This window comes from Strigops habroptila, chromosome 3, assembly GCF_004027225.2.
Source record: "Strigops habroptila isolate Jane chromosome 3, bStrHab1.2.pri, whole genome shotgun sequence".
NCBI classification, from domain to species: Eukaryota; Metazoa; Chordata; class Aves; order Psittaciformes; family Psittacidae; genus Strigops; species Strigops habroptila.
Window position 1 is genome coordinate 103852 of NC_044279.2, and position 26616 is coordinate 130467.

The following is a 26616-nucleotide window of genomic DNA, read 5'->3' on the forward strand; positions in this document are numbered from 1 at the left end:
TGTTTCTTCGTATTATCTGATTGCCTCTGGAGATGACCTTTTTCCTCTATCTCACCTCTCCCTCAGCCTTTTTCAGCTTTTACTGCGATGACGAAAGAAGGAAATAGCACTTTAATAATGAAAGCAATTTCAGTAAAACAAGACCTGCTTAGATTTACTTGTCTTTGCATTTGGGCACATTTGACTGAACACTGCACCCCGTTGGAGTTGCACAGCTCCAGTGGCTAAGCCACTAAGATACAGGAGTCGGCAACAGCAAGCTGGAAGCATGCTACTCACTTAAATGGAACTAAAAACATAACGTCCTCTTCCACCTTTCTGTAGCCAAAGAGAGGTGCCTTTGTTCATAGTCACTAGTGCAATCCACCACCACCATTAGAACACAGCTGGTAGTGGGGTGTTGTAAGACCGTAGATAATGCTTCCGCTGTGTTTAATAGAGCCAAGAATTAGAAGCAAAGTATGTTTCTTTAAAGCCCATGATTCAAGTTTTCCTGAACTAAGATAAGCTTCTGCTGGTTCAGAGACAATGTTTTAGACCTTCAGATGGAACAGTTACATCTTAGATTAAATAAATAAAATAAAACCTCAGAAGGAACTCCTGATCTGATAACTGGTCTCACCGATACATCTGCTTTTTGATACATCTGCAGTAGAGTCTGAGAAGACACTGACCAGTGGAGCTGTACTCTGCTATCTCTGGTACACACAAGCCGCTTCAGCACGGCAACTACTGAGGCAGGTCCAGGATGTCTGTGCCAGGAGCAAGGCAGCATTACAAGGGTCAGGGCAGAGCAGAAGCAGGTTATTGCATGGAGCTGTAAGAGGAACCTCTCCTTACCCTCTTGGCCACCTTTAGAGAGTAGGTATGAGGCTCTGGGAATGGTAGACAAAGTGCATGCTGAGGAGGAGGAACCTACGCAAGTGCTCTCACCAAGGTCAGATCAAGTGACCTCTCGCAACAAGAGCTGCATTAGGACCAGTGCTGAGAAGAAACGACGATTGTTTCTTCAACAATGAAACAAGTCATAGGTGACTCCTCAGCAGGATTGAGAAGCCCATCTGCAGGCCAGACCTTTTCACGGGAGTTTGCTGTCTCCCTGGGGTTTTCATCAGGGATTTCGTCGGATGACTGATGAATTTAGGATTATTAACCATTCTGGCTCTTTCATGCGGGTAGTAATGATGTTGCTACAAGGAATCAAAGGTTGATCAAAAGACATTTCAGAGTCCTGGGAAGAATGATAAAAGATTAAGGAGCACAGGTAGTATTTTCTTCAATTGTCCTAGCAGTGGGGAGAGACATTGGAAGAAACAGGCATGCCCAACGCATCAAGAGGTGGCTCCAGGACTGGTGCCTCCACAGAACTTTCTTTTCTGTAACCATGGGAGAGTCTTCAAAACACAAGGTATGCTGGGGCCTGATGGGATCCACCTGTCATGATGGGGAAAATGCATTTTTGCTTGTAAGCTGACAGGGCTCATTGAGAGGGCTTTAAACTAGAATCAGTGGGGGAAAGCATAACAACAGAACTAAAGGTAAACCAAAGGTTGGCATGGCATTACCTGAGGGTGGCAATGCTAATGGGAGCATTGACTGCACTGTAACTCCTGACAGCTTTTAACTCTGTTTGCTGTGGCCAGCAATTTCTCATTGTGTTCAGTCCCACAGCCAGTTCAGTTAGCTAATGCTTATGCCAGGCCCTAAACACGAGCTTGTGTATTTTAATGCAAACACCCAATGTCGTCTGCACGGCACATCGGTTTTTCCTACCCTCTTCCTAGCCTCAATGGGCCAGTCTTACTCATCCCATAGAGGCTCTGAGCACCCTCCTCTCTGAGCAGGCAAGGTTTCAGCCCCTTTGGGAGATCACTTCTCTTTGTGCCTGACTCGTCTGCAGTCTCATTTTGCAGGTGCTGGGCATGGAAGTGCTTGCCTAGCACAGGAGACTAAATTAGGCCAAAGCAAAGTTAGCTGTGAAAACAAGTAATTTTATTTCAGGAACAAGTCAACTTCACCATTTGTCTGAATTATGAAGAGCATGGGAAGACGGAGCAGGCCTTTGACACTGAGGCTGCCTTTGAATAGGCAGGCATAGCCCCAGAAGGAAATGGCTGTGGTACACTGCAGCCTGCCCTGGCTCCTGTTCATCCTGCTACTCAAGCCTTTTTTCCCTTTAGGACCTGCAGGAGGTCCTGCAGCAGATTAAAGAATTCCACCAGCTTCTGGAGTGGAAATGGGCAGTAACCCATTGTGCCTGATTGTGTTGGCCTTGGCCTCTGAGTAGGAGGTGAGGTGAAGACTGGCTGTGGTGTTGGATTAGCTGTTGTTGCTGGGTGCAGTCCCAGCTGTACGAGGATCCAGTCATAGAAGTGCTGAGTGGAGGTGTAGACTCCCGGCTGTTGTGCTCTCGCACAGCCTTTCCCCCAGCTGGTCACTCCCACAACCCAGAAGTAGTCGGCATTGTTATCTTTGCACGCGAGAGGACCACCGCTGTCACCCTGCAGCAGAGGAGAGAGGATGAGGGTGGTGTTGGGTGGCCACTGGCAGCACTAGGGCTGGCTCCTTCTCTCACAGAGCTGCCAGAGCTGTATTCACTGCACAGAGGCTCTGCTCAGGTGCCAGAGCCTACAGAACCTTGTCTGGAGGGGGCTGTGGGGCTGTGAGGTTGGGCTCTCCCTCATCTCTGCATAGGGATTCTGGGTGTGTGGAAGATGGATGTTCCAGGACTGGCAACTGGACCTCTTGGGCTGCCAGGAGCACTGGATGGGCTTCTTGGGCAGAGTGCCCTGGGATGAGGGGTGCTGGGCGAGGATCTCTGGATGGGAGAGGGGAGGGAAGCCCCAGCAGCGCTGGGGACCCTAGTGTGGGAGGTGACATGCAGGCAAAGGGCGTGCTGGGCTGTTTGGGCTGCCCATGCTGCTGGGGGTTGACCTGTCACACGCTCCTACCTGGCACGAGTCGATGCCACCCTGCGGGTAGCCGGCGCATAAGTTGTGGCTAAAGATGTCCCCTGGATACCACCGGCTGCTGTTACAGATGTTGATATCAATGAGATAGACCCTGGCCTCCTGGAGGATATCAGCTGCTTTTGCAACTGTGAGCACAGAAAGGAACAGCAGCTTGTGACCAGTTTTCCTGCCCTGTCTGGGTGAGCCCCTTCCCTAGCCCTTGGCTTTGCCTCTCGAGAGGCATTGGACTCATGTTTCCCTTCAGTCTTGCTCTGAGTGGGTCAGGCTCATCTCTCGAGGCATACGTCCTTGCAGCCTGACGCTGCCTCTTGCCTCTGCTGCCAGGGAGCCCGGGCCATGCCCCCGGTGTGCCAAGCTTGCCCTGGGGACACGAATGCCTTTTGGGAACTCACATCTTGCATCCATTGAACCCCAGCCGCTGATGTAGCAGTCTGTCAGCTGAGACACTGCCAGTGAGGCGTCGGGCACACAGGCAAGCTGAATGTAGTCGCTGCACTGGACAGGCCGGTCCAATTCCAGCAAGGCGATGTCATTCCCCTCTGAGATGTTGGTGTAGAGTTCGTGAACGATCAGCTGCTTAATACCACGCACTTGGACCTCAGGGCCCAGCTGAGACAGTTGGGTGGCCCCGATCACCACGCGCCACATTGGGACGTACCTGGAAGTCAGATGGAGAGAGGGCTCAGAGGGAGCACAGCCACATGCCTGCTGCTTCCCAAGGGAGAGAGGAAGGCAGTGCTGCAGAGGGTACGACTGCCCCAGCATGCCTTAGGCTCAAAGAATGTCAAGCTGGGTGTTGCTAGGAAGCAGTGGCATGAGTCCAGCCTTCTGAGCAGTCTCTAACTAGGTTCTGCAGTGCAAGGAAATGGGATGGGAATAGCACCTGGTGCTGCAGACAGGGCACCTGCTCGTGTTGTGGGGATATTCCCGTGTACTGGTCCTCCTTACCTGGGCCCCACGAAGCAGTGGGCTGCTGTGAGGACCCACTGTGGGGTGATGAGAGACCCTCCACAGATGTGCACCATGCCTATATTTGTGTTCTGCTGGATGCTGACGATCCATGGCCAGGAGCCTGGCTGGGCATCTGTGCCCCCGACGATGCGTGATGTGCTGCGATAGGCAGCCATGGGCCGGAGCCCACAGGTCCTGTAACAGAAACTCATCACTGCCCTGCTCGATCACTGCTGCTGCTGGGGCTGAAGGTCAGCCTCTTCCCTCCCCACAGGGTGCTGCATAGACAGCAGGACCAGGGAACCCTGCGGGGTGTGTGTCCGTCTGCCCCTGTTTCTGTTTTAGTCCACAGATGAAGACAGGCTGAGAGAGTTGGGGCTGTTCAGCCTGGAGAAGAGAAGGCTGCGTGGTGACCTCATAGCAGCCTTCCAGTATCTGAAGGGGGTCTACAAGGATGCTGGGGAGGGACTCTTCCTTAGGGACTGTAGTGGTAGGACAAGGGGTAATGGGTTCAAACTTAAACAGGGGAAGTTTAGACTAGATATAAGAAAGAAGTTCTTTACAGTGAGGGTGGTGAGGCACTGGAATGGGTTGCCCAGGGAGGTTGTGGATGCTCCATCCCTGGCGGTGTTCAAGGCCAGGTTGGACAGAGCCTTGAGCCACGTGGTTTAGGGCAAGGTGTCCCTGCCCATGGCAGGGGGGTTGGAACTAGATGATCTTAAGGTCCTTTCCAACCCTTACGATTCTATGATTCTATGATTCTATGAGTTGTGCCAGCAGCCTGGGGCTGGCAGGGAACCAAGGCTCCTACATAGGGTTTGGGAAGTGGTGGTGTGGCCTTGGGGGACAAGCAGGCACCCTCCAGTGAATCCCATCATAGCTGGGGCCCCAAGCTCTTTCCCAGAACCTCAGGCCACTTACCCACAGCTGTCCCATGTGCCATGGGCAGGCCAGCACATGGTCAGCAGGACAAGCAGGGGGAGTAAATCCATCGCAGCCATCGGCATGTGAATGCTGAAGAACTGAGGGCTGGTGGCCACCACTGCAGCAGCCGCCGAACAGCTACAACATCCGCGTTGCTCTTGGTGCTAGGGGTGATGTCACAGAAGGGCTGGTTCCATGGGGGGTTCCAGGCCGGAGGGGAGGCAGGAGCTGAGATCAGGCATCCGCAGCAGAGCCCTGCTGAACACTCTGCTTGCGGGATGAGGGATGCAGCCCTTTGGCAGCAGCAGCACCTGGCTGCGAACACTGCTGCTCCCAGCTAGCAGGGAAACAAACCAGGGTGGCATCAGAGCCTCTGTGGGAAGTTCACTGCCACCCTGCTCTCTGCAGCTATCTGCCACTAGGTCCTTCCCAAGAAACATACACCAGAGAACATGCCTACTACAGGCAGTATGCACATGTTCGGGTGTTGAAGGCCCGATGTGGTTATAGCCACGGCAGGCAAGCAGTGATGTGCCAGACAAATAAGCTAATCACAGCCACGCAGTGTCCACCCTCCTGCACAGAGCACAGTGAAATGCAGATGCAGCACGCTCCAACTGGTTACCCCAGCCACAGCAACATCCTCTGGCAGGCTGCACGTCCTTGCTGTCTATGAGTTCTTTTGCTGTTCTGGACCCACACTGACAAAGTGCAGTTGTGGCACTGAATATGCACGGCCAAGGACCTGCCATTTTAAACTCTAGGCAGAGGAGGATGCTTCTGATAATTCTATTGTTAATGAGATTTCACAAACATTAACAAAAAGAATCCGGACTAAGATATTAATTTCCTTACTCAGAGGAAGACAAAGTGAGACAGAAGGAGGTATTTAAGAAAAACTCCTGAAGTTGGTATTTATGGTAAACCAGAGAATTGAGGAGCTAAAATCTTTTTGACAGTTTACTCAGACTGGAATGAGAAATAAGTTGTCATTACACAGTCATCACTGCAATCCATTTTCAAAGACAAGAAGATGTGATGGACTCTGGAGACAGGGAAGTACTTAATGGGTCATGAGATCCCTGTACTGAGGATCTAGCTCAGTATCAGCAGCACTGCACAGATATGCAACTTCAACAGAGCAGCAGTAGAGAAGATAAAAATCTACAAATAACTGAGATATAAAATGGACAAGACGGAAGATGTGTTTAAGTCACTATCACAGATCGTTGCGAATTAACAGAAGAGAACCATAGAATGACTTGGGTTGGCAGGGACCTTAAAGCTTATCCAGTTCCAACCGCCTGCCACAGGCAGGGACACCTTCCACTAGAGCAGGTTGCTCCAAGCCCTGTCCAACCTGGCCTTGAACACTGCCAGGGATGGGACAGCCACAGCTTCTCTGGGCACCCTGTGCCAGCGCCTCAGCACCCTCACAGAGAAGAGCTTCTGCCTAAGAGCTCATCTCAATCTCCCCTTTGTCAGGTTAAAGCCATCCCCCCTTGTCTTGTCCCTACAGGCCCTTGTCCAAAGCCCCTCTCCAGGTTTCTTGTAGCCCTTTTAGGTACCGGAGCTGCTCTAAGGTCTCCCCTTCAGGAGCCTTCTCTTCTCCAGGCTGCCCCAGCCCAGTTCTCGCAGCCTGGCTCCAGAGCAGAGCTGCTCCAGCCCTCGCAGCATGTCCGTGGACTCCTCTGGACTTGCTCCATCAGCTCCACATCCCTCTTGTGCTGTTGCCCCAGAGCTGGACGCAGGACTGCAGGGGGAGACAAGGCTCTGTCTCCCCAGAGCGCAGCAGAGGGGGAGAATCCCCTCCCTCACCTGCTGCTCACGTTCCTTTGGATGCAGCCCAGCACATCGGGGGGTTCTGAGCCACGTGTAGGACCTTGCACTTGTCCTTGTTGAACCCCAAGAGGTTCACACAGTCCCACCTGTCCTGGTGGCACACAGCCTGTCCAGGTCCCTCTGGATCCCACCCCTTCCCTCCAGCATGTCAATCACACCTCACAGCATGATGTCATCAGCAAACCTGCTGAGGGTGCTCGATCCCACTGTCCATGTCACTGATGAGGATGTTAAACAGCACTGGTCTCAGTACTCACCCCTGCGGAACACCACTTGTCCTTGGCCACTATGTGGACATTGAGCAATTGACCTTAGCTCTGTTTGAGTGCGACCATCCAGCCAATTCCTTATTCACCAAGTGGTCCATGCATCAAATCCAGGCCTCTCCAGTTTAGAGACAAGGATATTGTGCAGTATAGTGTTAAATTAGGAAACATTTCTTTACCAAGAGGGTGATCGCACACTGGAAGAGGCTTCCTGGAGAGGTGGTTGATGCCCCAAGCCTGTCAGTGTTTAACAGGCATTTGGACAATATATTTAATATGGAAAATGCTTTAATTTTTGGTCAGCCATGAAGTGGTCAGGCACCAGGTGATCCTTGTAGGTCCCTTCCAACTGAACTATTCTACTCTGTTCTATTCTAAGCCCTGTATATTTTGCCATTGTGTCAAACGGACATGACTCCTCCAGGAGCTTTTCTCGCTTCACTCATTCAGAAAGGAAGTAATTTTTTTTTGAGATGTTTACCTAGTGTCAAACTAATGTGATTCATGCTACTCATTCCAAAATTGTGCACTTCCCAGCAGTAAGCACTGTACCAAAGAGTTTGATCTGTAAGTGCTTAGGATTCTTTAACTACATGCTTTCCCTCTTCCTAGTTCAATTTTCAAGTTTTGTTGCTTTTTTTCTGGCCCTGGAAGATCTTTCATGTATGTGTATATGTCTGTCTGTCTGTCTGTGTGTATATATATTTTTAATTGTGCTTTAAAGCACTGAGTCAAATTTCATAACAAGTTCTGTAAGCAGTAGCTTGCTTTCTTTGGATCTCATTGTAACTGTGAAGCCCAGGGACTTCAGCCTGTTAACTCTCTTGTACTTTTATGGCAGAATGGTTTTCTGGAAAAGATGAAGATGGAAATCACAATCTGGTTTTGCACACTAAGAAATGTAACTGTGCCCCATCCAGCACTACACACAGAGTCAGCAGTTTGGATCCCTGGTATATGCCTTATCAGCCCCACAGAGCATGGGCAGCGTGCAAGGGAACCACAGCCACCAGGGCAGGTTTTGGTGCTCATAACTGAGCAGAACTGGGGGCTGGGACACAGGAAGTGAAGATAGCTGAAGCTAAACCAGGAACTCAGAGTGAGCCACAGTCCAAAAACTGTCGCTACCAACGGGTGTGGAAAGCAGCAGAAGCAGGAAAGCAGAAAGCAGCAAGTTTGCCAGCAGGAGCTGGTGCACCTTTAAGGTAAGAAAGCTGAGTGGGGTTTGAGAGTGGAAAGTGAGAAAAAACAAAAAACGTAGGGTTTTGGTGGGCAAAGAGCACTCCTTCCTGACACAGCTTGTGTGAGCTGATAGTGCTCGGCTTTTGCTTCTCAGTCTGTTCTTTGGTCATCCTTATTCCTCTTGTGTTTGAGGCTCTGAAGAAACGTTTCTAAATCAACCAGCATGACTGTGTTGAGTGTGGCAGCCCTGTATTTGTGCTGTAGTGGATACTTTCAGGGGGAAAAGTGGAATGGAACAAACTAAGGGTTTGAGCTGCTACTCTGATATCATTATAGAGAGTGGAGCCTTGCGGTGTGATTAGAGTCTGAGATTTGTCATGGTTCCCAAGATGCATGGTGGCTGGCTGCGGACAAGAGGTGGTCAAGAATCATTTACAGTTGTATGTAAAATGCCAGCTGGTTACAGCTGGTTACTGCTTTTACTGTCTTTGCTTAACAAAAATGAGCCACAAACTTTAAAAATCTTTGGAGTGAAGATGCAGATAAATTACTGAGGGGGAAAAGGAGTTTAAAGGTGTTGTTTTATCATGCTGTGTTGTCCACATGAGCCTTTCTACTTCCCCTGCTTCTATTTGCAATTAACTATATTCAGTTTGTCATAAGATTAATTTCAGTGCAAGCACAGTGGAGGATGCCACAGGCCTGCTGTGTTCTGCTGTGCTCTTTTAGTTTCTGTTGGCTTTGCTCTCTGGGCTTACATTGCTGATTCTCTAGACAGTTGGTAAGGGCAGCTTGCAACTGAACTGAGCAGTGCACTGTGCTGAACTGGAAGGTGATTCACTTGACAGCTATTTGTGTTGTACAATCAATTACTTGTTCAGCATAAACATTTTTCTTGCACAGAAAGCAACTGTCCTGGGCACTTGGGGCTAGTTTGTACTGTATGGTTGTGGCAATGAGGAGTTAGTGCTGTCGAGAAGCACGTAATAAGAATGTGCTGTTAAATGAGGATCCATCACAAAGCATTTCTCTTCCCTCCTGTTGGTTTGTTCATAGGTTTATGTGATGTTTGCAATGATGTTGAAATAGGGCTCAGCAGCCCCATCTTAGCTGCACATTCTCATTCTGATCGACCTTTCTCTCTGGCCCAGTGAAAAGCTGCTTTGAGCATCAATGAGAATGGGGCTTCTCAGCACCACAGGCAGTAATAGGTGGTGGGACGCAAGAGCTCTGCTTAGAATGATGGCTCTGTTATGTAGGCACAAGCAAACCATCTGATCTTCTGTTTCTCATTTTATAGGAACTGTGTTGTTTGGAAGATGCCTTTTCATCATGTTTTTTCACGGTCACCTTGAAAATGAAATGCAAGAGTTTTAGATTTCACATTACTTTATTTAACTTCCTCTTCCTGGGCCTATCACTTCCTCCAGGCCTCTCTGGACACCCTCTACAAGTCACAGCACAGCAGCTTCAGCCTTTTCAGCCCTGCACATTTCATGATTTTAGCCCCCATTTTTACCCTACAGCAGACATAAAGACCACACAGCGCACTATACTGGCACTGTCAGAGCACACGCAGCTTTTCTCTGAACCTTCTCTAGCTCACTGGGCAGTGATTAAAAGGTTGGAAAACAGACAGAAACTTGAGGAGTCCAACCTTAGGTAAATAAGCGTTGTATCATGGTGGCAGAAGGGAGGTTAAAGCAGGGAACTGTACTTTACTAGTACTAATTTGCATTAGAATACAGTGTGCATTTGAACTGTGGAGTCAGTGTGTCTGAGGACTGTGGTTTTCACTTGAAGTTTTGCGGAAGAGGTGTGGGTGTTCAAAAGTAACTATTTTGGGTACCTTGCGCTGTGTGAGGGACAGAGCCCAGCAAAGCAGATGCAAGGGTCCTTTCCAGCTGAGTTCTGTCATGACTGCTGTGGTCTGTTATGCCCATGGCTGTGAGCCAGCAGTGCCCACAGGCTTGGCTCTGGGTAATGCCATGTCCTCCTTGTGCAGATGTGGAAAGCGGTCGTGGGACATGACATATCAGTGAAGGCTGAGGCTCAGGGAGACGACTGGGACACTGACCCTGACTTTGTGGTGAGTGTTTGGTGTGGTAATCCATAGTGCTGGTGGTGGTGTGAAGGGTCCACTGGCCCTTGGCACGTGCTGCTCAGCTGGGCTGGCGCTCGGGGCTTGGCGTGGCAGGAGCACTGCTGCCTGTGCAGATCAGCCAAGTCCCACCAGCTCCTCACTGTCACTGTCAGGTCAGGTAAGTAACTTCTGACCTATACCTGTGCTTAGTCTCCAGAACTTCCTACATAAGTGTATCACAAGTATAAAATATTTAGTTTCTTTTGAGCCTGCTCTCTGTTAACTTCACCAAGTCCTCGTTACAACTTACGTTACAAGAAATAGCGAAGACTTACATTTTCTCTTTCCCAAGCTGTTCGTAATTGTATAGGGTTCCAGCATTGACCTCATTTCTCTTTTGTCCAGATGAAAGAATCCTACTCTATTTTTGCCACCTTGAGCAGATGCAGCCCCATCCCTCTAAATAACCTTGTTTTCTTCCAGTCTAATTCTCTAGGTGAGATTGTAAAAGAATAGAAGGGCTCAGCCTGTGGGAACCCCGTGCATTCGGGGTCATGGCTGTCATTTTCTATTTGATTCTCTATTCCTTTCCTAGTAATTACTTACACTTTGGCTTTTTGGCCAAAATGCATTTGATACTCTTGCGCATAATTGCCCATAATCCCCTATTCCTGAATGGTAAATATTCTGGAACCATCACTCAGCAGATACAATTAGGATTTTTTTTTTTCTATATGCTTTACTTTTGAGCTTACTACACTAACATTCATTTCCAATTTTATCACCCACTGATTTGGCTTTACACGATTTTTCTGCACTGCTTTGCCTCCTGGGTTTGGGTAACCTGAACAGTCCTCTGCTGCCTCAAGACACTGACATCTCATTCTTCATACCCATTTTCTAAAACTCTTAGGAGCACACAGCACAGCAAGTCCTTCTCCTCTTGGTGCTGAGGAGCACCAGCCACGCTTACAGCCACAGGTCTCTTCTGAGCTCTGTTGAGATTTTGGTTTCCTTTCCAAGATTGATGGAGTCTCCTGTTACACAAGAGCCTGACGTTTTCAACGTTCAGCTTTGCCTGGTTATTTCCAGCAAGAAATTCTAGTTTGGGACAAAAAAGCAAGTCCCCTCCTCTAAGTTCCAAATTATTAATGCTTAAACACACACACACACACACACACGCACACACCCCCATCCCCACCCCCCAGTGCTCCCAGTATTTTTTTGTTTATTTTACTTTTTCTGTTTTTTCCCTGGCAGTGTTCAAGGCCAGGTTGGATGGAGTCTTGGGTGACATGGTTTAGTGCGAGGTGTCCCTGCCCATGGCAGGGGGGTTGGAACTAGATGGTCGAAAGGTCCTTTCCAACCGTAACTGTTTTATGATTCTATGATTTGTGGAGGCATTAAAATAAGCCTGCACAGAAGACGACTTCGTCTTAATTTTAAATTCTATTTTGCATATACATATTTTTAGCTTTACCTTTACTGATGCTTCATCAAATACACCCCCAGACCTCCCAAAAAGTGGCCAAAACAAGCGCTCTCATAACAAAGCTGAGGCAGAACTCAAGCAGACCTGAGTGAAACGTTCGCGTCAGTGTTTTCCCCGTATTCTTGTACACAATTAATCTCCACAGCGGTTTCGTCTGCCAGCTCCTCCCCAAGCAGGAGGGATGGAGACTCCCGCAGCCCGCTGCCAGCCCTGCACGGCCCCGGCGGCCGTGCCCGGAGCCAGGCGCAGCCCTGCGGGCCGGAGCCCCGTGCTGTGGGGCCCGCTGACGGCTGCGGTTCACTCCGCAGAACGACATCTCCGAGAAGGAGCAGCGCTGGGGAGCCAAAACCATCGAGGGCTCCGGCCGCGCCGAGCACATCGAGTGAGTGCGGGCGGACGCGGGGCGCGCCGGCGCGAGCGGCCGCGCCGGCCGAAACGGGCCAAATAACGGCCGATGCGCGGCGGGGCGGGCGGGAGAGCGGCGCCGGGGCCCCGCCTCTGCGGCCCTCCCACGGGGAACAGCCCGGCCCGGGCGAGGGGCAGCGGCGGTCGTAGTGGAGGCCTGGCCCCAGGGAGGAGCGGACCGGGGCTGCGGCGTGCGCGGGCGCTGTCGGGGGCTTCGGGGTGAGGTGCTGGAGCCGCCCGTGTGCTGAGAAGGGAACTGTTCCGTATGTGCAAACAGCGGCTGTCACTGCGGCAAAGAAGGCCTCCTGCGCCTTCCTTGGCCAAACCTGGCCCTATCCAGCAGCTCCCTGCGCATCCCAGTACTGCCCCGCACAGTGCGGCCAGTGCAGCACACAGGCACAGGGAAGCGTGGGCTCCTGTTGAAGATGGGGTGTAGCCCTGAGTGGGGTCTGCAGGCTGGGGGCCGGATGCACCCACCGAGCCTGCGGCTCCGGGTCTGATCACCAGCCCCAGGGTAGCAGCATCTCCTGCCACTGTGCAGTGGGTGCACATGTGTGGCTACCGCACAGTGGGGCCTGGTTTGTGGGCACGTGGTGGCAGCTGGCAGCAGGTTTACATCCTGCCCTGTGCTGGGCTCTGTCTGGTGCAATGGCACTGGGACACTCCAGCTGGCTGCATGGGTCTGCGCAGTCCCGTAGTGATTTGCCCTTACTCTCTCTATCTCACCAGCATCCATCAGCTGAGGAACAAGGTGTCAGAGGAACATGAAGTCATCAAGAAGAAGGAGCTGGAGGCTGGCCCCAAAGCCTCCTATGGTTACGGGGGCAAATTTGGAACAGAGAGGGACCGAATGGATAAGGTAACAGAGGGCTTCCTTGGGCCCCAGTGGAAAAGTCTTCTTCTCATAATGGAAAAAGCATCCGTGTTTTCTGAAGGGAGAGAACGGCATGGCTGAGCACATTTGCACTTGTCTAGCTGGCCCATAGTCTGTCTCCAGGATCTGTTTGAACCCATTTGTGTAATATGTGTCTAGAACTTCCTTGCAACACTCCCCTTGGCTGTGAAGAAGGACTTCCTGTGGCTCGTTTCAAACCTGCTGCATAACAATGAAATTAGGTACTTCCCTACTTGTGCTTGAAGAAGTAATGAGTAATAATTCTCTCCTCATGTTCTCCACTGCAGACCTCTGTCTTATCTCCCCAGGGTGAAGCCCTAGTTCATATTCTCTGTTCTCGTATAACATCTGGTTTATGTTTCTGATAATCATCATCATGCTTCTTCCTGTACCTTTCAGCATTTAATACTTATTTGTTTTCAGAAATGAGGTGATAAGATTGCAGTAGCATTCGATATATGGGGTCACTGTGGGTGTGCATGATGCCAGGATGGCAGGGTGAGAAACAGACATTTCCAGGAGGCAGAAATGGAGCAGCCATGCTCAGACCCATCTGCTGGAGCAGTGAGGCTGTTTTTGTTGAGCAGCTCCTCAGCCTTCATCCACTCTCACCAGGATGTTGCAAGCATTCAGCCTCTAGCCTGTTTCCTGAGGACTGTGAGCAATTCCTGGCCATGCCACCTCCGCGGGGAGCAGTGGGGCCCTGGCCTGCCCTGTGTTAGGCATAAAAGGTGATCCCAGCCAGGTCTGCTGACCCTCGTTCTCAGACAGGGAGCAGGCACCAGCCCTGCTGCTTGTGGGTGTTCAGCTGTGCCTGCCTCAGTTTCCCCATGTGATTGTCCACGACTCTACTCCACTGGCATTTGGGAGCAGCAGGTATTCAGAATCCCACGGTGTGCATGATGTGCTGGCAGTGGGGCCAGCTGTGTGTGATGGTTGCCCTTGAAGCTGCATCACAGGTCTCAGTGCAGAGTTGGTACTGGCAAAGGCTGGGCAGAAGGCATCGCCACCACCAGCACCAAACCATCAGTTTGGACCTGTCACCTTGTGGCTGCAAGCACCTGGCAGTGGGGCAGAGCAACTGCGTGGTGCCTGTGTCTCTGCCCACCCTGCCAGTCTGCCTGTGGGTGCTCATGTCATGCTGTCTCCCTTCTCAGTGTGCAGTGGGCCACGAGTACATTGCTGATGTTGGGAAGCACTCCTCGCAGACAGATGCATCACAAGGCTTTGGGGGAAAGTATGGAGTCCAGCGGGACCGGGCTGACAAGGTGTGTTGGACAGGGCAGTGACCTGTGCTCAATGCTGCCCCTAAAACACTGTCCTACCATTAGGATTGTGGCTGCAGTTTTCAGAGGGCTGGTGGGTGCAGGTCCAGGTCTCCACTGAAGCAAGGAGCTCACCTCCTGTGTGCAGGGCAATGATTTAGGACAAATTGCCAGGCACCTGTGGAGATTAACTCTTCGGTGTGCATTAACGTGTTTGCAGTGAACTATCCAGGCAGCACTGCATTTGTCTTGGGGACTATGGCATTTTGCATCTCCAAAGCCCCAAGCTGTGCCATGCACAGTGATGGCACTGGCAGGACTGGATAGGGACAGCAGGATGCTTCCCCTCCTGTGCACATCCTGGCATCAGATGCTGCCCACCTTGCCTGTGGGGTCAGGATTGTGGCCCTCTTCCCTGGAGTGCATGGGCTCTTTCAAGGGCCTGTTCCTGGGCACACTGCTACAGGGACAGCAGGGGTGGCGTGGGAGGCTGAGGAGACCTGTACAAGCTGAGGAGCAGCTACCATAAGACAGGGAGTGGGGTCCCGAGGTCCCAGCCTGGCCGCTGGGGAAGGGTGGTGGGACCCAGCTTGGCCCTCAGGACCGCTGACATTCCTCCCCTTTTTGTTCCAGTCAGCACTGGGCTTTGAATACAAAGGTGAGGTGGAGAAACACTCGTCTCAGAAAGGCAAGTCCATGGGCACATGCTGCCCCTTGACACTTTTCCCAGCTTCTCCTATGCTCCCAATATCCTGTGCTGTCTGCTGTGGCACAGTCTATTTTATAACCCCGCTCCTGTCAACTTGCTTCAGATGCCTGTTCCCAGTCAGACACCCTTACAGCCCCATTCCCTGCTGTCCTGTCACCGCTTTTCTGTTGTATATTTCACTTGTCCCTAGTTTTGCTTTGACAGAAACCACATCATAACTGAGCAGGGAAGACACCCTCACATGCACGCCTGATGGAGGGATGATGCGTCCTTTCGTCTAAAAGTCCTTCTGAGCAGCTGCTCCAGAGGAAACGCAAGCACTTTAGGATATGAGAAGTGGTTTCTGAAAAAGTGGCGTATAAGAAAAGGTGCAACAACAGATATGTGAACAAAAGTCTACACAGCACCCAAACTTGTGCACAGTTCTGGAGATGATTCAGCCAACTTTCACGTGCCCATACAAGCAGCTATATCCATGTCCTGGGTTCGGCTGTAACAGTTTTTGCCGCCTTAGTAGCTGGTGCAGTGTTGTGTTTTCGGCTTTAGTCTGAGAACAACGCTGATAACACACCAATGTTTGTAGTTGTTGCTAAGTAATGCTTACCCCAGTCAAGGACTTTTCAGTCTCATGCTCTGCCAGTGAGGAGGGGCACAGGAAACCGTGAGGAAGCAGAGACTGGACCCAAACCTGACCTGAACTAGCCAAAGGGGTATTCCGTCCCACAGCACATCATGCCCAGTATAGAAACTGGGGGGAGTTACTCAGAAGGCTCAGATTGCTGCTCGGGTCAAGCTGGTGGTGAGCGGTCAGCTGGTGGTGAGCAATTGTATTGGGCATCACTTGTGTTTATTGTTTTCCTTTTCCCCTTTTATATTCTCTCCCCTTATTTCCCTTATCATTATTATTATTGGTGGTAGCAGTAGTGGTTTTGTATTATACCTTAGTTACTGGACTGCTCTTATCTCAACCCGTGGGATTTACATTCTTTCGATTCTCCTCCCCATCCCTCCGGGAGTGGAGGGAGGAAAAAGGGGGAAGTAAACGAGCGTCTGCATGGTTCTGGGTTACCGGCTGGGCTTAAACCACGACAATTCATTAAGAATTTTCACTGCAACAGCTGAAGCTAAAGATATTTTAAACATTCTGCAACCAAGAAAAGATTAGAGGCAAGGTCTGTTCCCTTTTCAGATACACATGAGGAATATTGCATTACCAAGAAAAGAACTGTTTGTTTCAGAGAAAACTATAAAAGAAGGAAGATGTTCTGAGGCATTCTTGGTTGATTGTCAATTAACAAATTACATGCAGTTGTGCTACATTCATGCATTTCCACATACTAGATTGTGGACATGCAAATTCATCAGGCTGTGTAAAACCACAGAAACCGCTCAGGACAAAATGAAAATGTTAGAAATAGGGGAAGGTGTTTGGATTGTTTTTCATATAAATGTGTCCACGCTGTAAACTCCGGCATCAAGGTAACAGTCATAAAATCTGTATTTGCTGAAAGCAGCATCCTAAAAAGTCCATTTTATAGTGGCCTAATGGGTAAATAATAGTTTTATTGAGGAAAGTTTAAGAAATTTCTGTGACTTACAGACTCATCCTTAAGTAACTGAGCTGCCATGAAACAGCCATTCTTGAATACAAAGTGTTTTCATGCCTATTTCTCTAGACCACAGTCTTCATGAATTGATAAGGCTGAATTTGCTGGAGAAGCCCCAACTCACTCCTGTGAAATGCAGACCTGTAAGAATAGAGTCAGGGAACAGAAAGGTAACGGTGATTTACTTCTTCAGAAGGGTAGGATTTGGAAACAGAGCTGTCAGACCAGTCCTCTGAAAGAAAGGTGTCTCTATGCAGCCAGCAGCTGGAATAGGGGCTGAAATTTCTTAGGACATCAACTAATAATAAGTAGTCCTCAGAGAGTAACTGAACACAGCTGAAGTAGTTAATACATTTCTAGTTTAGCAGGTGGGAAGGGGGATGTGTAAGGAAGATGTGCTGTGTCTCTATCACATAATGGTCGAGTGTGTCAGAGACAGTCTGGGGGTAGACCTAGAGCATGTGTGCAGAAATGTGGGTTTCAGCCTTTGTTGCAGCATCCAGTCAGTGGTTTCCCTGTAGAAGCTGAGATTCCATTATAGCAAATGTAAGCCGTACAACAAAACTTTGCCATCTTTTGTGCTTTCAAGGGCTCAATATACTTATGCACAGACCTTTTCAGAGATTGGCAGACCACAGGCTGAAATCCTCACTCTGGTGATGCGTTTGTGGGTGGATGCCCAGGCTGTCAGTGCCCAAATCTTTTCTTGGCTTTGCGTCCTTGAGTGGCTGAGCTCCCACTGCCTCCCCGACTGCCCGTGCCATGTTGCTTTTCTTCCTTGCCCTTTCAGCCTGCTGTATCTCCTGCTGCCCACAGCCCTCAGGCTCTCTTGCTGCCATCACGCACACTTGTCCTGGGCACTCATTCGCATGGGCCCTCATCCTCAATGGCCCTCATGGTGCTCCCTGCCATCCACTCTGTCCCCTCCAAACTCCTTGCTTTTTATAGCATTTTCCATCATCCCTGCTGTTCTTCCTCCTCCCTGGTGCTCCTCCCCAGTGCTGCTCCCCATCTTTACCCCCTCCCTTCATTAGCCCAGTGCTCAGGGCTGCATTTCACTCCATGCACCACCTCAGATTACTCCAAGGGTTTTGGTGGCCATTATGGTTTGGAGACGGATAAGGTGGACAAAGCGGCGGTGGGATTCGACTACAAGAGCCAGGCAGAGAAGCACGACTCTCAGAAAGGTGAGCTGGGGGAGCCCAGTGCATCAGCCAGTGTCAGTACTTGAGCTCGGGACTGTGCCGCTGGGGCTGCGCTGGGTGTTTGCAACCTGCTGCATGAGTAGGGGAAAGGCTGTGGGCTCGGTCAGGTGAGGAAAGCCATGATGTGGGGCATGGCTGCTGGGAAAAATTCCAACTAAATGAAGAAGAGCAGCAGGTTTCTATGGGCACAGGGATCTCCCGGGCAGTATGTCACCAAAGGAAGAGTACAGGGGAGGCCCAGAGGCTCATAGCAGGTGACATGTCCCAGGGAGGTGGGAGGGCTGTTGCTGCAGCCACCAGTAGGGAAGTCTGACCTTGCGCCTTGTCTTTCTCTAAATCCTAGCAAAGGAAAACTGTTGTCCCTGTGAGAATAGCCTCAACTCACAGTGCTGCCACTTTTCTCTTTCCCTCCTTTGTCTGTTCTCTTCCATGCTGTGATCTGGATCCCTGTGGCTGAAGACTATTCTGTGGGCTTTGGTGGGAAATTCGGAGTCCAGAGGGATCGTCAGGACAAGAGTGCCCTTGGCTGGGACCATCAGGAGGAAGTGCAGCCCCATGCATCCCAAACAGGTAGGACAATGCTGTCAGAGGTAGTGGCACGATTTCTTTGGAGCACACACAGACCTAGAGTTAGTGCTTCATACTTGACAGTGATCCAGCTGCTGGAAACTGAATGTGTACAGTATGTTGTTGTCATGCTTTGAGCCCAGCCGGTAACTCGGAACCACGCAGCCGCTCGCTCACTCCCCCCGCTTCTTCCTCCCCCCGCTCCTGGAGGGATGGGGAGGAGAATTGGAAGAATGCAACTCCCACGGGTTGAGATAAGAACAGTCCAGTAACTAAGGTATAACACAAAACCACTACTGCTACCACCAATGATAATAATGATTAGTGAAATAACAAGGGGAGAGGATACAATTGCCCACCACCCGCCAACCGATACCGAGCCCGACCCGAGCAGTGATCTGGGCCTTTCGGGTAACTCCCCCTGGTTTATATACTGGGCATGACGTGCCATGCTATGGAATACCCCTTTGGCTAGTTTGGGTCAGGTGTCCTGTCTCTGCTTTTCCTCCCGGCTTCCCCTCCTCCCTGGCAAAGCATGAGACTGAGAAAGTCCTTGGTTGGAGTAAACATTACTTAGCAACAACTAAAAACATCGGTGTGTTATCAGTGTTGTTCCCAGGCTGAAAGTTAAAAAAACCACAGCACTGCACCAGCTACTAAGAAGGAGAAAAATGACTGCTATAGCTGAACCCAGGACAGTTGTGAATCCCCAAAGCACAAGGGTAAACTCAGCCAGAGTAGGTGCATGCTTGGATCAGTGCAAGTCCCTGAATGAGGCTTCCCAGGCTATATTATGCTTTGTCTGGGAGGTACATTCCTGATCATAAGCTCATTGAACAGCTGGGCACATGGGAACAAGGAAGAGCAGGTTCCAGGAAAGGCTTGACTGTGTGCTTAACTTCAGTGAACAAGGCCACATTGCACTCAAATGGCATGACTGGCTTCTCACCCCAGTGCCTTGGAAGCAGATCTGCAAGTGTACAGCACTGAAAGTCTGTGCACTTTGCTGAAGGAAAGGAAGAATTAGTCTTAAAAGCTACTGTCCAGAGCATTTTGCATGTATTATCTCTGTTTAGTTCCATATATAAGATGCAGACAAAGCTAACACGTATCATTGGTCACAGCATGCTGAAGTCAGAGGTGCACTCAAAATATAAAATACTATAAAATACCTCATTGTTTTTCCATACAGACTATGCCAAGGGGTTTGGAGGTCGTTACGGGGTCCAGAAGGACAGAGTAGATAAGGTAAGACTGCCTACTGCAGCCTGCAATTGCTTCCTGCTAGTCAGTGCTTATTGCACTGCTGCAAGAGCAGAGACTTCCCAGATGTGATGAGGTCTCACTGCTCAGAGCACAGCTGCTGCAGCGGTGAGGGACCTGGCCCAGTGTGAATACCGGAGTGCAGAGGAAGATGTATACCACGTGCAGCCTGGGGAGGCTATAATGCAAGGAAGGAATTTTTTTCCATTGTCAGCCGCTCTTGAAGCATTAAACTCTCAGACTGAAGAGTCATAGACTTGCTTTGGGGCAGGATTTAATAGCAGAGCCACGAAGAGCTTTCTAAGCTGTGTCCTCTTGGATATCTAGTACTGTGTGAGATACTGGGAGTGTTCTCTCTGGCTGCTTTGCTGTCACTCCTGCATGCACTGTGGGTACCAATTCAGTCAGGATGAGCTGAGGTAGCTCCTTGGAGATGAAATTTTGTGAGTGCAGCCTTGTGAGAAGTCTGAGAGGCCACAGGCTATTGCACTGGGCAGGAACTGTCTCTAATACAGGAGAGGTGCTGGGTCAGACTGAAGGCCCATCTGGTGAACCCAGCACTGACTGGCAGGTGATGATCATGCAGGGAGCAGTATGCATACCGAGTGGTTCTTGCCTTGGACTACCTCCAGTGAGGTGATACCACTGAGGATGCCCTTCCTCTCGCTGTAAGGTTTAAGGTTTGTTAGCAGCTGTCACATCCAGACATAAACAAGGCTTCCCAGAAGCTGGCTTGAATCTTTGGTCCCTCAACGTGCAGACCTCCCCACTCTCTCCCAAATCCTACACAGATCCATGGCCTCTCTGGTGTCTGGCTCCTTATCCTCTTGTACTACTCACTAGCTAGTGCAGCTTTGTGTGTGAGTGACTAGCCCTATATCACCCCCCCTTAACTACTGGTGAAATCTGGCCATTCCTCGTGGTGTTGTCTGTAACTCATCAGTTTCTCTGTTATTTGTTACCTTCTGCAGGCTTTTCTGTCCTGTCTAGGAGTTTCTTACGGTCTGTTCAGCTAGCTAAATCTCAGTCCAGGGCCTAGTCATCTGCCTGCAAACCTTAACAAAACCAGGGATGGGTTTGGCCGGAACTTGCCAACCAGGCCGTTGGTGACACCTGCAGGTAGAACCCTGAGTATATCTGTATTAGTCTGAAAGCTGGATCCTACCCGCACTTTCCTTTTTGTATTAAATAGTTTTCTCATTAGAGTATATTAACCCACTCTATCGCACTTTCTTTTTGCTGCAAACACCTTATCGATGCTATTACCAGTTTAGGCATCTCTTCACATCTCATGAAGCCAGCGGTATCTCAGGTGTTCACACAGGTTTTCACTTGGATGTTTTCCACCCTGTGCCTCTGTAATGCACATACCGCAGGCAGTGACCTGCTGAAGGGACACATGTTTTTCGTGGTTAGGCAGCTGCAGCTCTGCATCCAATACACATCCCATACACAAAATCACATCCAGGGAAGTGCTTCCATGCCTCGTACCACTGAGAGTGCAGGGGTCAGGGACATCAGGGCCCTGGAAATCAGGAAGTGGTAGACTGCCAAGCATCTGCTCAGCTCTTTGCAATGTTCCCAGTGAGCATTTCTGCCTTGAATGCCCAGCCTTTCTGTGCTGAGCAGCACTTGTCTTGCCAGTGTGCAGCCTCCTCCATTTGGCTCCACACAGCCTTTTCAGCCCTCCTGAGCGTCCCCCTTGCAACAGGAGCAACCCTTGGCTTCGGCTGGAGGGCAGCAGGCAGTCCCAGAGCAAGGCAGGATACAGCCAGCAGCCTTCTCAGGGCCATGGCAGTTGTATAGATGAAGACAGACATGGCTGGGAACAAAGCCTGCAGCCACCAGTAGCCAAATCCAGCAGGGAAACTGAGCACTGGCCCTGCCTAACCCGCTGGACACTTCCTCTTGCAGAGTGCTGCTGGCTTCAGTGAGATGGCTGCTCCCACCTCCTGCTATGAGAAAACGAGACCACTGGAAGCAGGTGAGACAATCGAGTACCAGCCCTGGTCTTGGTGGAAAGTTGTGGATGGGTCTCACGGTACCTCTGTGGCAGCACAGTGGCAGGCACGTGCTGTGGTGGGATGTGGATTTGACCTGTGTTAAGGGGCAGGAGAGGGTGCCTGAACTGCAAGTTCCTCTGGGGGAGCAGAGGTCTGAGTTTCTCCTGGATGCTTGGGGTGTAGAAGGGAGTCACTGGGCAGGCTTCATCAGCTGCCTTCTCCACAGGAGCTGCTAGTGGCACCAGCAGCCTGCGGTCACGATTTGAAAACATGGCTAAGACAGCAGAGGATGAGAGAAGGCAGGCAGAGGAGGACTGGGTGAGGCGGCAAGCCTGGGAGTGCCTGGCGGCTCGGTGGAAGGTGAGCCATGGACATCTTGACATGTCAGAGAATCATAGAATTATAGAATGGTTTGGGTTGGAAAGGACCATCCAGTTCCAACCCCCTGCCATGGGCAGGGACACCTCATGTCTAGGGACACTAGACCATGTCGCACAAGGCTCGTCCAACCTGGCCTGGAACGCTGCCAGGGATGGGGCAGCCACAGCTTCTCTGGGCACCCTGTGCCAGCACCTCAGCACCCTCGCAGGGAAAAACTTCCTTATATCTAACCTGAACTTCCCCTATTTAAGTTTGAACCCATCACCCCTTGTCCTATCACTACAGTCCCTGATGAAGAGTCCCTCTCCAGCATCCTTGTAGACCCCCTTCAGATATTGGAAGGTTGCTATGAGGTCTCCACGCAACCTTCCTTCAAGGCTTGCAAAACAGACTTCTCCTCAGGGCCATGCAGCTCCATATCCTTTTTACCTGATCTCTTTATGGTAACCTCTTACCTAAATTGCTTCTGTGCAACTGCCAGGAACTGCCGCTGAGCTTCACAACTGTCACTGGATTTCTCCTTTCGGCACAGATCAGAATGTGTCTGCACCCAGACATGACCTCCTGTGCTTTGGCTCCACGCGTCCCCCTATCACCATCCCCGCAGTCTGCATTCAGGGTTTTACAAACTGGAGGTTGCACCCAAACCTTCATGTTTGTGCACCCAAACCTTCTACACTGTGCTATTTCTGCATTCACTGTGCAGATAAGGTTTCACCAGTAAAGCACTCCCTGATACATTCCCTCCTTGAAGATACTTTCTGCAGACCCCATGGTGGTTACAGGCCTGCTGGTGTCCAGTCCCTAGGGCAGCTTTATGTAAGCTGGAACAGATTTCAGCTGAAGGAGAATTTTCTGAGTTGCTCTGTTGGGAATGGACATTGCTCTGGACCTCATTCAAAGAGATTGAGGAGATCTTACGGCTTTTCTCCAGCAGGAAATCCCACAAAGAGAGAAGGACCACACAGAGGCAGCCCCTGCCACCGTGCCAGCAAGGGTGCCCAGGAATGCTGACCAAGACAGACCTGTGTCACAAGAAGAGGTGCCAAGGCGGGCGAGGGAAGGCAGGAAGGGGAGCAGGCAGAGGGGATTGCACCTCAGAGGGGCTGTGCTTTATGGGCAGTCCTGGAGGAAGAGATGGGGTGCAGCTGCAGCATGGGAGAGGCTTTGGAAGGAGTGAGGGGGAAAATGTTGGGTTGGTGATGGGACATGGCTGCACAGCACCTTACACCATGAGAGGAGTTCTTGGGTCAGTGCAGTGGCAGTGCAGTGAGCTGTAGCTAAATACGCGAGAGAGGTTCAAATACATGGGCCATGAGGGTCTCCACAGCAATCCCAGGTGCCAGTTCAGCACAGACCTAATTGTCCAGAGGATGGTGCTCCATTTGTGTTATGGTAGCACTAAAAGCACCTGCAGTGGAGCAGGCTCCCTTGTGCTGGGTGCTGTGCAGTCATGGGAGAGCTGCCTGCAGTGGGTGCTTTGTAGGTGACCTCCCTGTCACTTTCTCACTTCATGGCAGGAGACAAAAAGGAAGGATGAGGAAACACCACCCACTTTGCCACCAAGGCCAGCAGATCTGGGTGAAGAGCTGTGCAAGAACCCCAGCCAAGATCAACCAATCTACAGTGAAAGTTTGGATGCTGGTGGAGACTATGAGGAGCTGCCAGAGCCCTCTGACTGCTGTGACAGTACCAATGGAGGTGCTGACTATGAGGAGCTGCCAGCCCCCTTGGGAAAGGTGGATGCCATCTATGACCACGGAGGAGATGAAGGTGAGGACTATGAGGACATCCTTCCTGAGGAGTCCAGCCAGAGCCAGCTGCATGTTGGTGAGTACTGATGGAAGAGCCCATGTCTTGGGGAGCTTGCATCTGTCTGCTAATCACACTGAATGTATGGGACAGACTCCAGAGGGAATTTGTATCCTGAAGTCTCCTGTGGACAGGGTAGCAGTCCATGATGCTGCTGCATGGGGTGCTGTGCCAGGCAGCAAGTATCTCTGCTGGAGCAGTGCTCAGGCAGGAGGACCAGGAAGCTCTAAAGAAGCTGACCTGGGCTGATGCTTTTGGTGCACTGTCTCCTGGCAAGTGACTGCCAGTGCTGCACTGAGGTCTGGGGGTGCCCTCTCAATTCTGCCTGTTGCTCACACGGCTGGTGCTCATTAGACCTGATCTGGTGGTGTCCTACATGTGAGGAGTGCAGGGTGGTCTTCCTCCAAGCAAGTAAGCAAGCTGCATGGGCTGTTGTTGATGTTTCTGTTGCAGCTTCGCTGGTAGTGGAGATGGTAAGTGGACAGGTTGGAGTTAATGTCCAGCCTTTTTCTTGGGAGAGGAACATGAAGCATCAGGACTCCACCTCCCTCCTTGCAGAAGGGGAGGGAGGTCCTACCGTGCTTTGAGCCGTGGTAAATCTCTCCCTGTTGTAGGGATGTGGTTGGATGTGGTTCACCCGAAGGCTGACAGCTGGGTGAAGGGTGGCACTGACCAGACCTATATGGCTGCTTCCAGCCTCTTTCTCATCTGCCCATCCTGTCTTCTGCAGGGGAAATGGACAATGTTTATGATGTGGAGAACCCTGGGACCTGTGCATTGGCTCTCTATGATTACCAAGGAGGTGGGTCTGCCATCCAGGCTTTGGGGAGAGGCAGTGGGAGCTGGCTGGGGTGGTGCGACAGGGAGGTGGTGGCTTACACCATCAACAGTGGTGATTTCGACTTGGTGGTTTAAATTTCTTCCTTTTGGAAATCAGAATGGGACCTGACTTGGGAACAGAGAAGCTTCACGTTTCATGTGTGAAGTCTTGCTCCTTCTCGTCTTTATCTGTGCTGTTTGATGGGGGCCGGGTGAGATGGACTCTCTGGGTTATCAGAATGCTTGTTATATATTATTCTCCTTGGGGTGAGGGTATGTAAATCCAGCTCTTTCTGGGTTATTTTTGCATTGTGACTATCTTTTCTGAACAATTTTTGCAGATGGAGATGATGAGATTTATTTTGATGCTGGTGACACAATCACACACATCGAGATGGTAGATGAAGGCTGGTGGCAGGGGCAATGCCGGGGCAAAGTAGGCCTCTTTCCAGCAAATTATGTGAGGCTTCTGCAGTGAAACCAGCATTGTCCTAGGTGCTTCTGTCCAAACTTTTGAATCTCTCTGCTTCAGGCTTTTGCATGTTATTGGCTTGATTTGGCTTGGCCTGGCATGTCTACATGCAAGAAATACAAAGGACAAACTGGCAGTCTGAGGGAATGTTTCAGCCTGTGCCCAAAAGGACTTTGGTTCCCATCCGCTTCCAGATGGGAAAGGTGGGATGGTTTAAGAGCATGTGAGTGCAGTATAAGACATTTTTTTCTGCCTAGATTGTCCCACATTGTCAACCTGCAAGCTTGCAGAACTATGTCCATTCCTGTTTCCAAAAGGGCCATTCACAGAAAAGAAACACCAACTCTACTCAAGGCAGAAGGGACATAAGCTATGGGACCTTTTTAAGTTGCTGTGGCCCTGGATTTTATCCTACCCAGGCGTCAAGGAAAAGAGCACCATGAAGGGCAAACCTGCCTTTGGTCACGAGACCAGAGCCTGGTCTGTCTGGACAAATTTCTGGGCTGGAGCCTGGGAAATTTTGACCATCCCAGTGAAGACTGCTGCCTTTTCCTGCACACAAGCACAAGCTTGGCTGTAGTGAACTGTTCCGTTAAACAAGAGAAGTGTGTGCTGGCTCAATGAAAATGTGGGATGATGTTGCTAGGGTAGGAGATTACTCACTCGGTTTTCCTCTGTGTGCCAAGAATGCTGTTGGGAGATTTGTCATTTTCTGGGGTAAACCTTGAAAAAAAAACTGTAAAAATTAAATTGTTTTATGGGAAAAAATACTCTGGAAAATCTGTCTTGGAGCAAGAGAAAAATACTAAAAGGCTTCACTTAACAAAGAGTTTGTTAATAACTACTGTCCTTGTCCTCATCCAGGCAGCCTGTCAGAAGACTGTTCTGCTAGGGAAATCCTTTCAATCTAGCAAATTAATCAGAATAAGTGCTGCTTGATACAGGTAGTAGAATGCTTTTAAGACAGTGCATTTTTCCTGTTAACTGCTCTGACAGTATAACTAAGCATAGACATGCAGGTGGGGCTGGAAGAGCCATCCCATAGCTTGTTTCTAACCTAAGGGCTCCAGCGTGCTTTGCAGTCAGTGCTAAAGGTAGGTTCGCCCATCCAGTATTTGGCTCGGCCTGTTCTCCATGCTGTTGGGCGAGTCCCTGTGCTGAAGTCAGGCCTCCTCAGTGTGGCAGTAAAATAGTGACACCTAAACAGGCCTTTGCAGGACTCATTAGTTAAGAAGTATTGTAGTTTAATTAACAATGGAGTGAGTTATTTGTTGGAGGGTGCTGGCTATAGCCTCCTTATCTAAAGAATGCTGCTGTTACTTACAATATCCTGTTTATCTGACACAGTTTAGAGAAGAGTAAGTTGCAAAACCTAAAGGTACATAAACTTTGTAACTGCCCCATTTGGGCAGAATTCATCCGGGCAGTGTCTGTCGCTCCTGTGCTCTCTCTCATAGCTATAGTAATAAACTGACTAAAATTGCATCCTGGTTCTTCTGTG

At 50.3% G+C, this 26616-nt stretch overlaps 2 protein-coding genes across 3 annotated transcripts; one reads left to right on the plus strand and one right to left on the minus strand.

The window, feature by feature from the left end:
- Positions 1-927: 927 nt before the first annotated feature.
- LOC115601753 (hematopoietic lineage cell-specific protein-like) lies at positions 928-26600 on the plus strand. Of its 2 annotated transcripts, XM_030472131.2 has the most exons (18): positions 928-1408; positions 7797-8160; positions 10143-10226; positions 12021-12094; positions 12847-12976; positions 14170-14280; positions 14911-14965; positions 17670-17780; positions 18258-18368; positions 19558-19613; positions 21543-21612; positions 21858-21991; positions 22947-23054; positions 23533-23842; positions 24555-24626; positions 24985-25079; positions 25176-25338; positions 25433-26600. In XM_030472131.2, exons 3-18 carry the CDS (start codon positions 10143-10145, stop codon positions 25693-25695), a joined length of 1947 nt encoding a protein of 648 aa, XP_030327991.1. In that variant the 5' UTR covers positions 928-1408; positions 7797-8160; the 3' UTR covers positions 25696-26600. The 2 variants fall into 2 exon arrangements, with proteins under 2 accessions (XP_030327991.1, XP_030327992.1); XM_030472132.2 differs by having other exon boundaries at positions 24985-26600.
- On the minus strand, positions 3213-3917 carry TPSD1 (tryptase delta 1). The gene has a single exon (XM_032919792.1). The coding sequence runs from the start codon at positions 3735-3737 to the stop codon at positions 3213-3215; it is 525 nt and encodes a 174-aa protein (XP_032775683.1). The 5' UTR covers positions 3738-3917.
- Positions 26601-26616: the final 16 nt, after the last annotated feature.

What these genes read in the sequence shown, in the direction of transcription:
- TPSD1 (XM_032919792.1), bottom strand. Translation starts at nt 3,737, where the DNA reads ATGCTGGGGCAGTCGTACCCTCTGCAGCACTGCCTTCCTCTCTCCCTT.
- LOC115601753 (XM_030472131.2), top strand. Translation starts at nt 10,143, where the DNA reads ATGTGGAAAGCGGTCGTGGGACATGACATATCAGTGAAGGCTGAGGCT. An exon ending in GAAACACTCGTCTCAGAAAG is followed by an intron (nt 14,966 to 17,669) that starts GCAAGTCCATGG and finishes GCACCACCTCAG; the next exon opens with ATTACTCCAAGGGTTTTGGT. An exon ending in GCCCCATGCATCCCAAACAG is followed by an intron (nt 18,369 to 19,557) that starts GTAGGACAATGC and finishes TTTTCCATACAG; the next exon opens with ACTATGCCAAGGGGTTTGGA.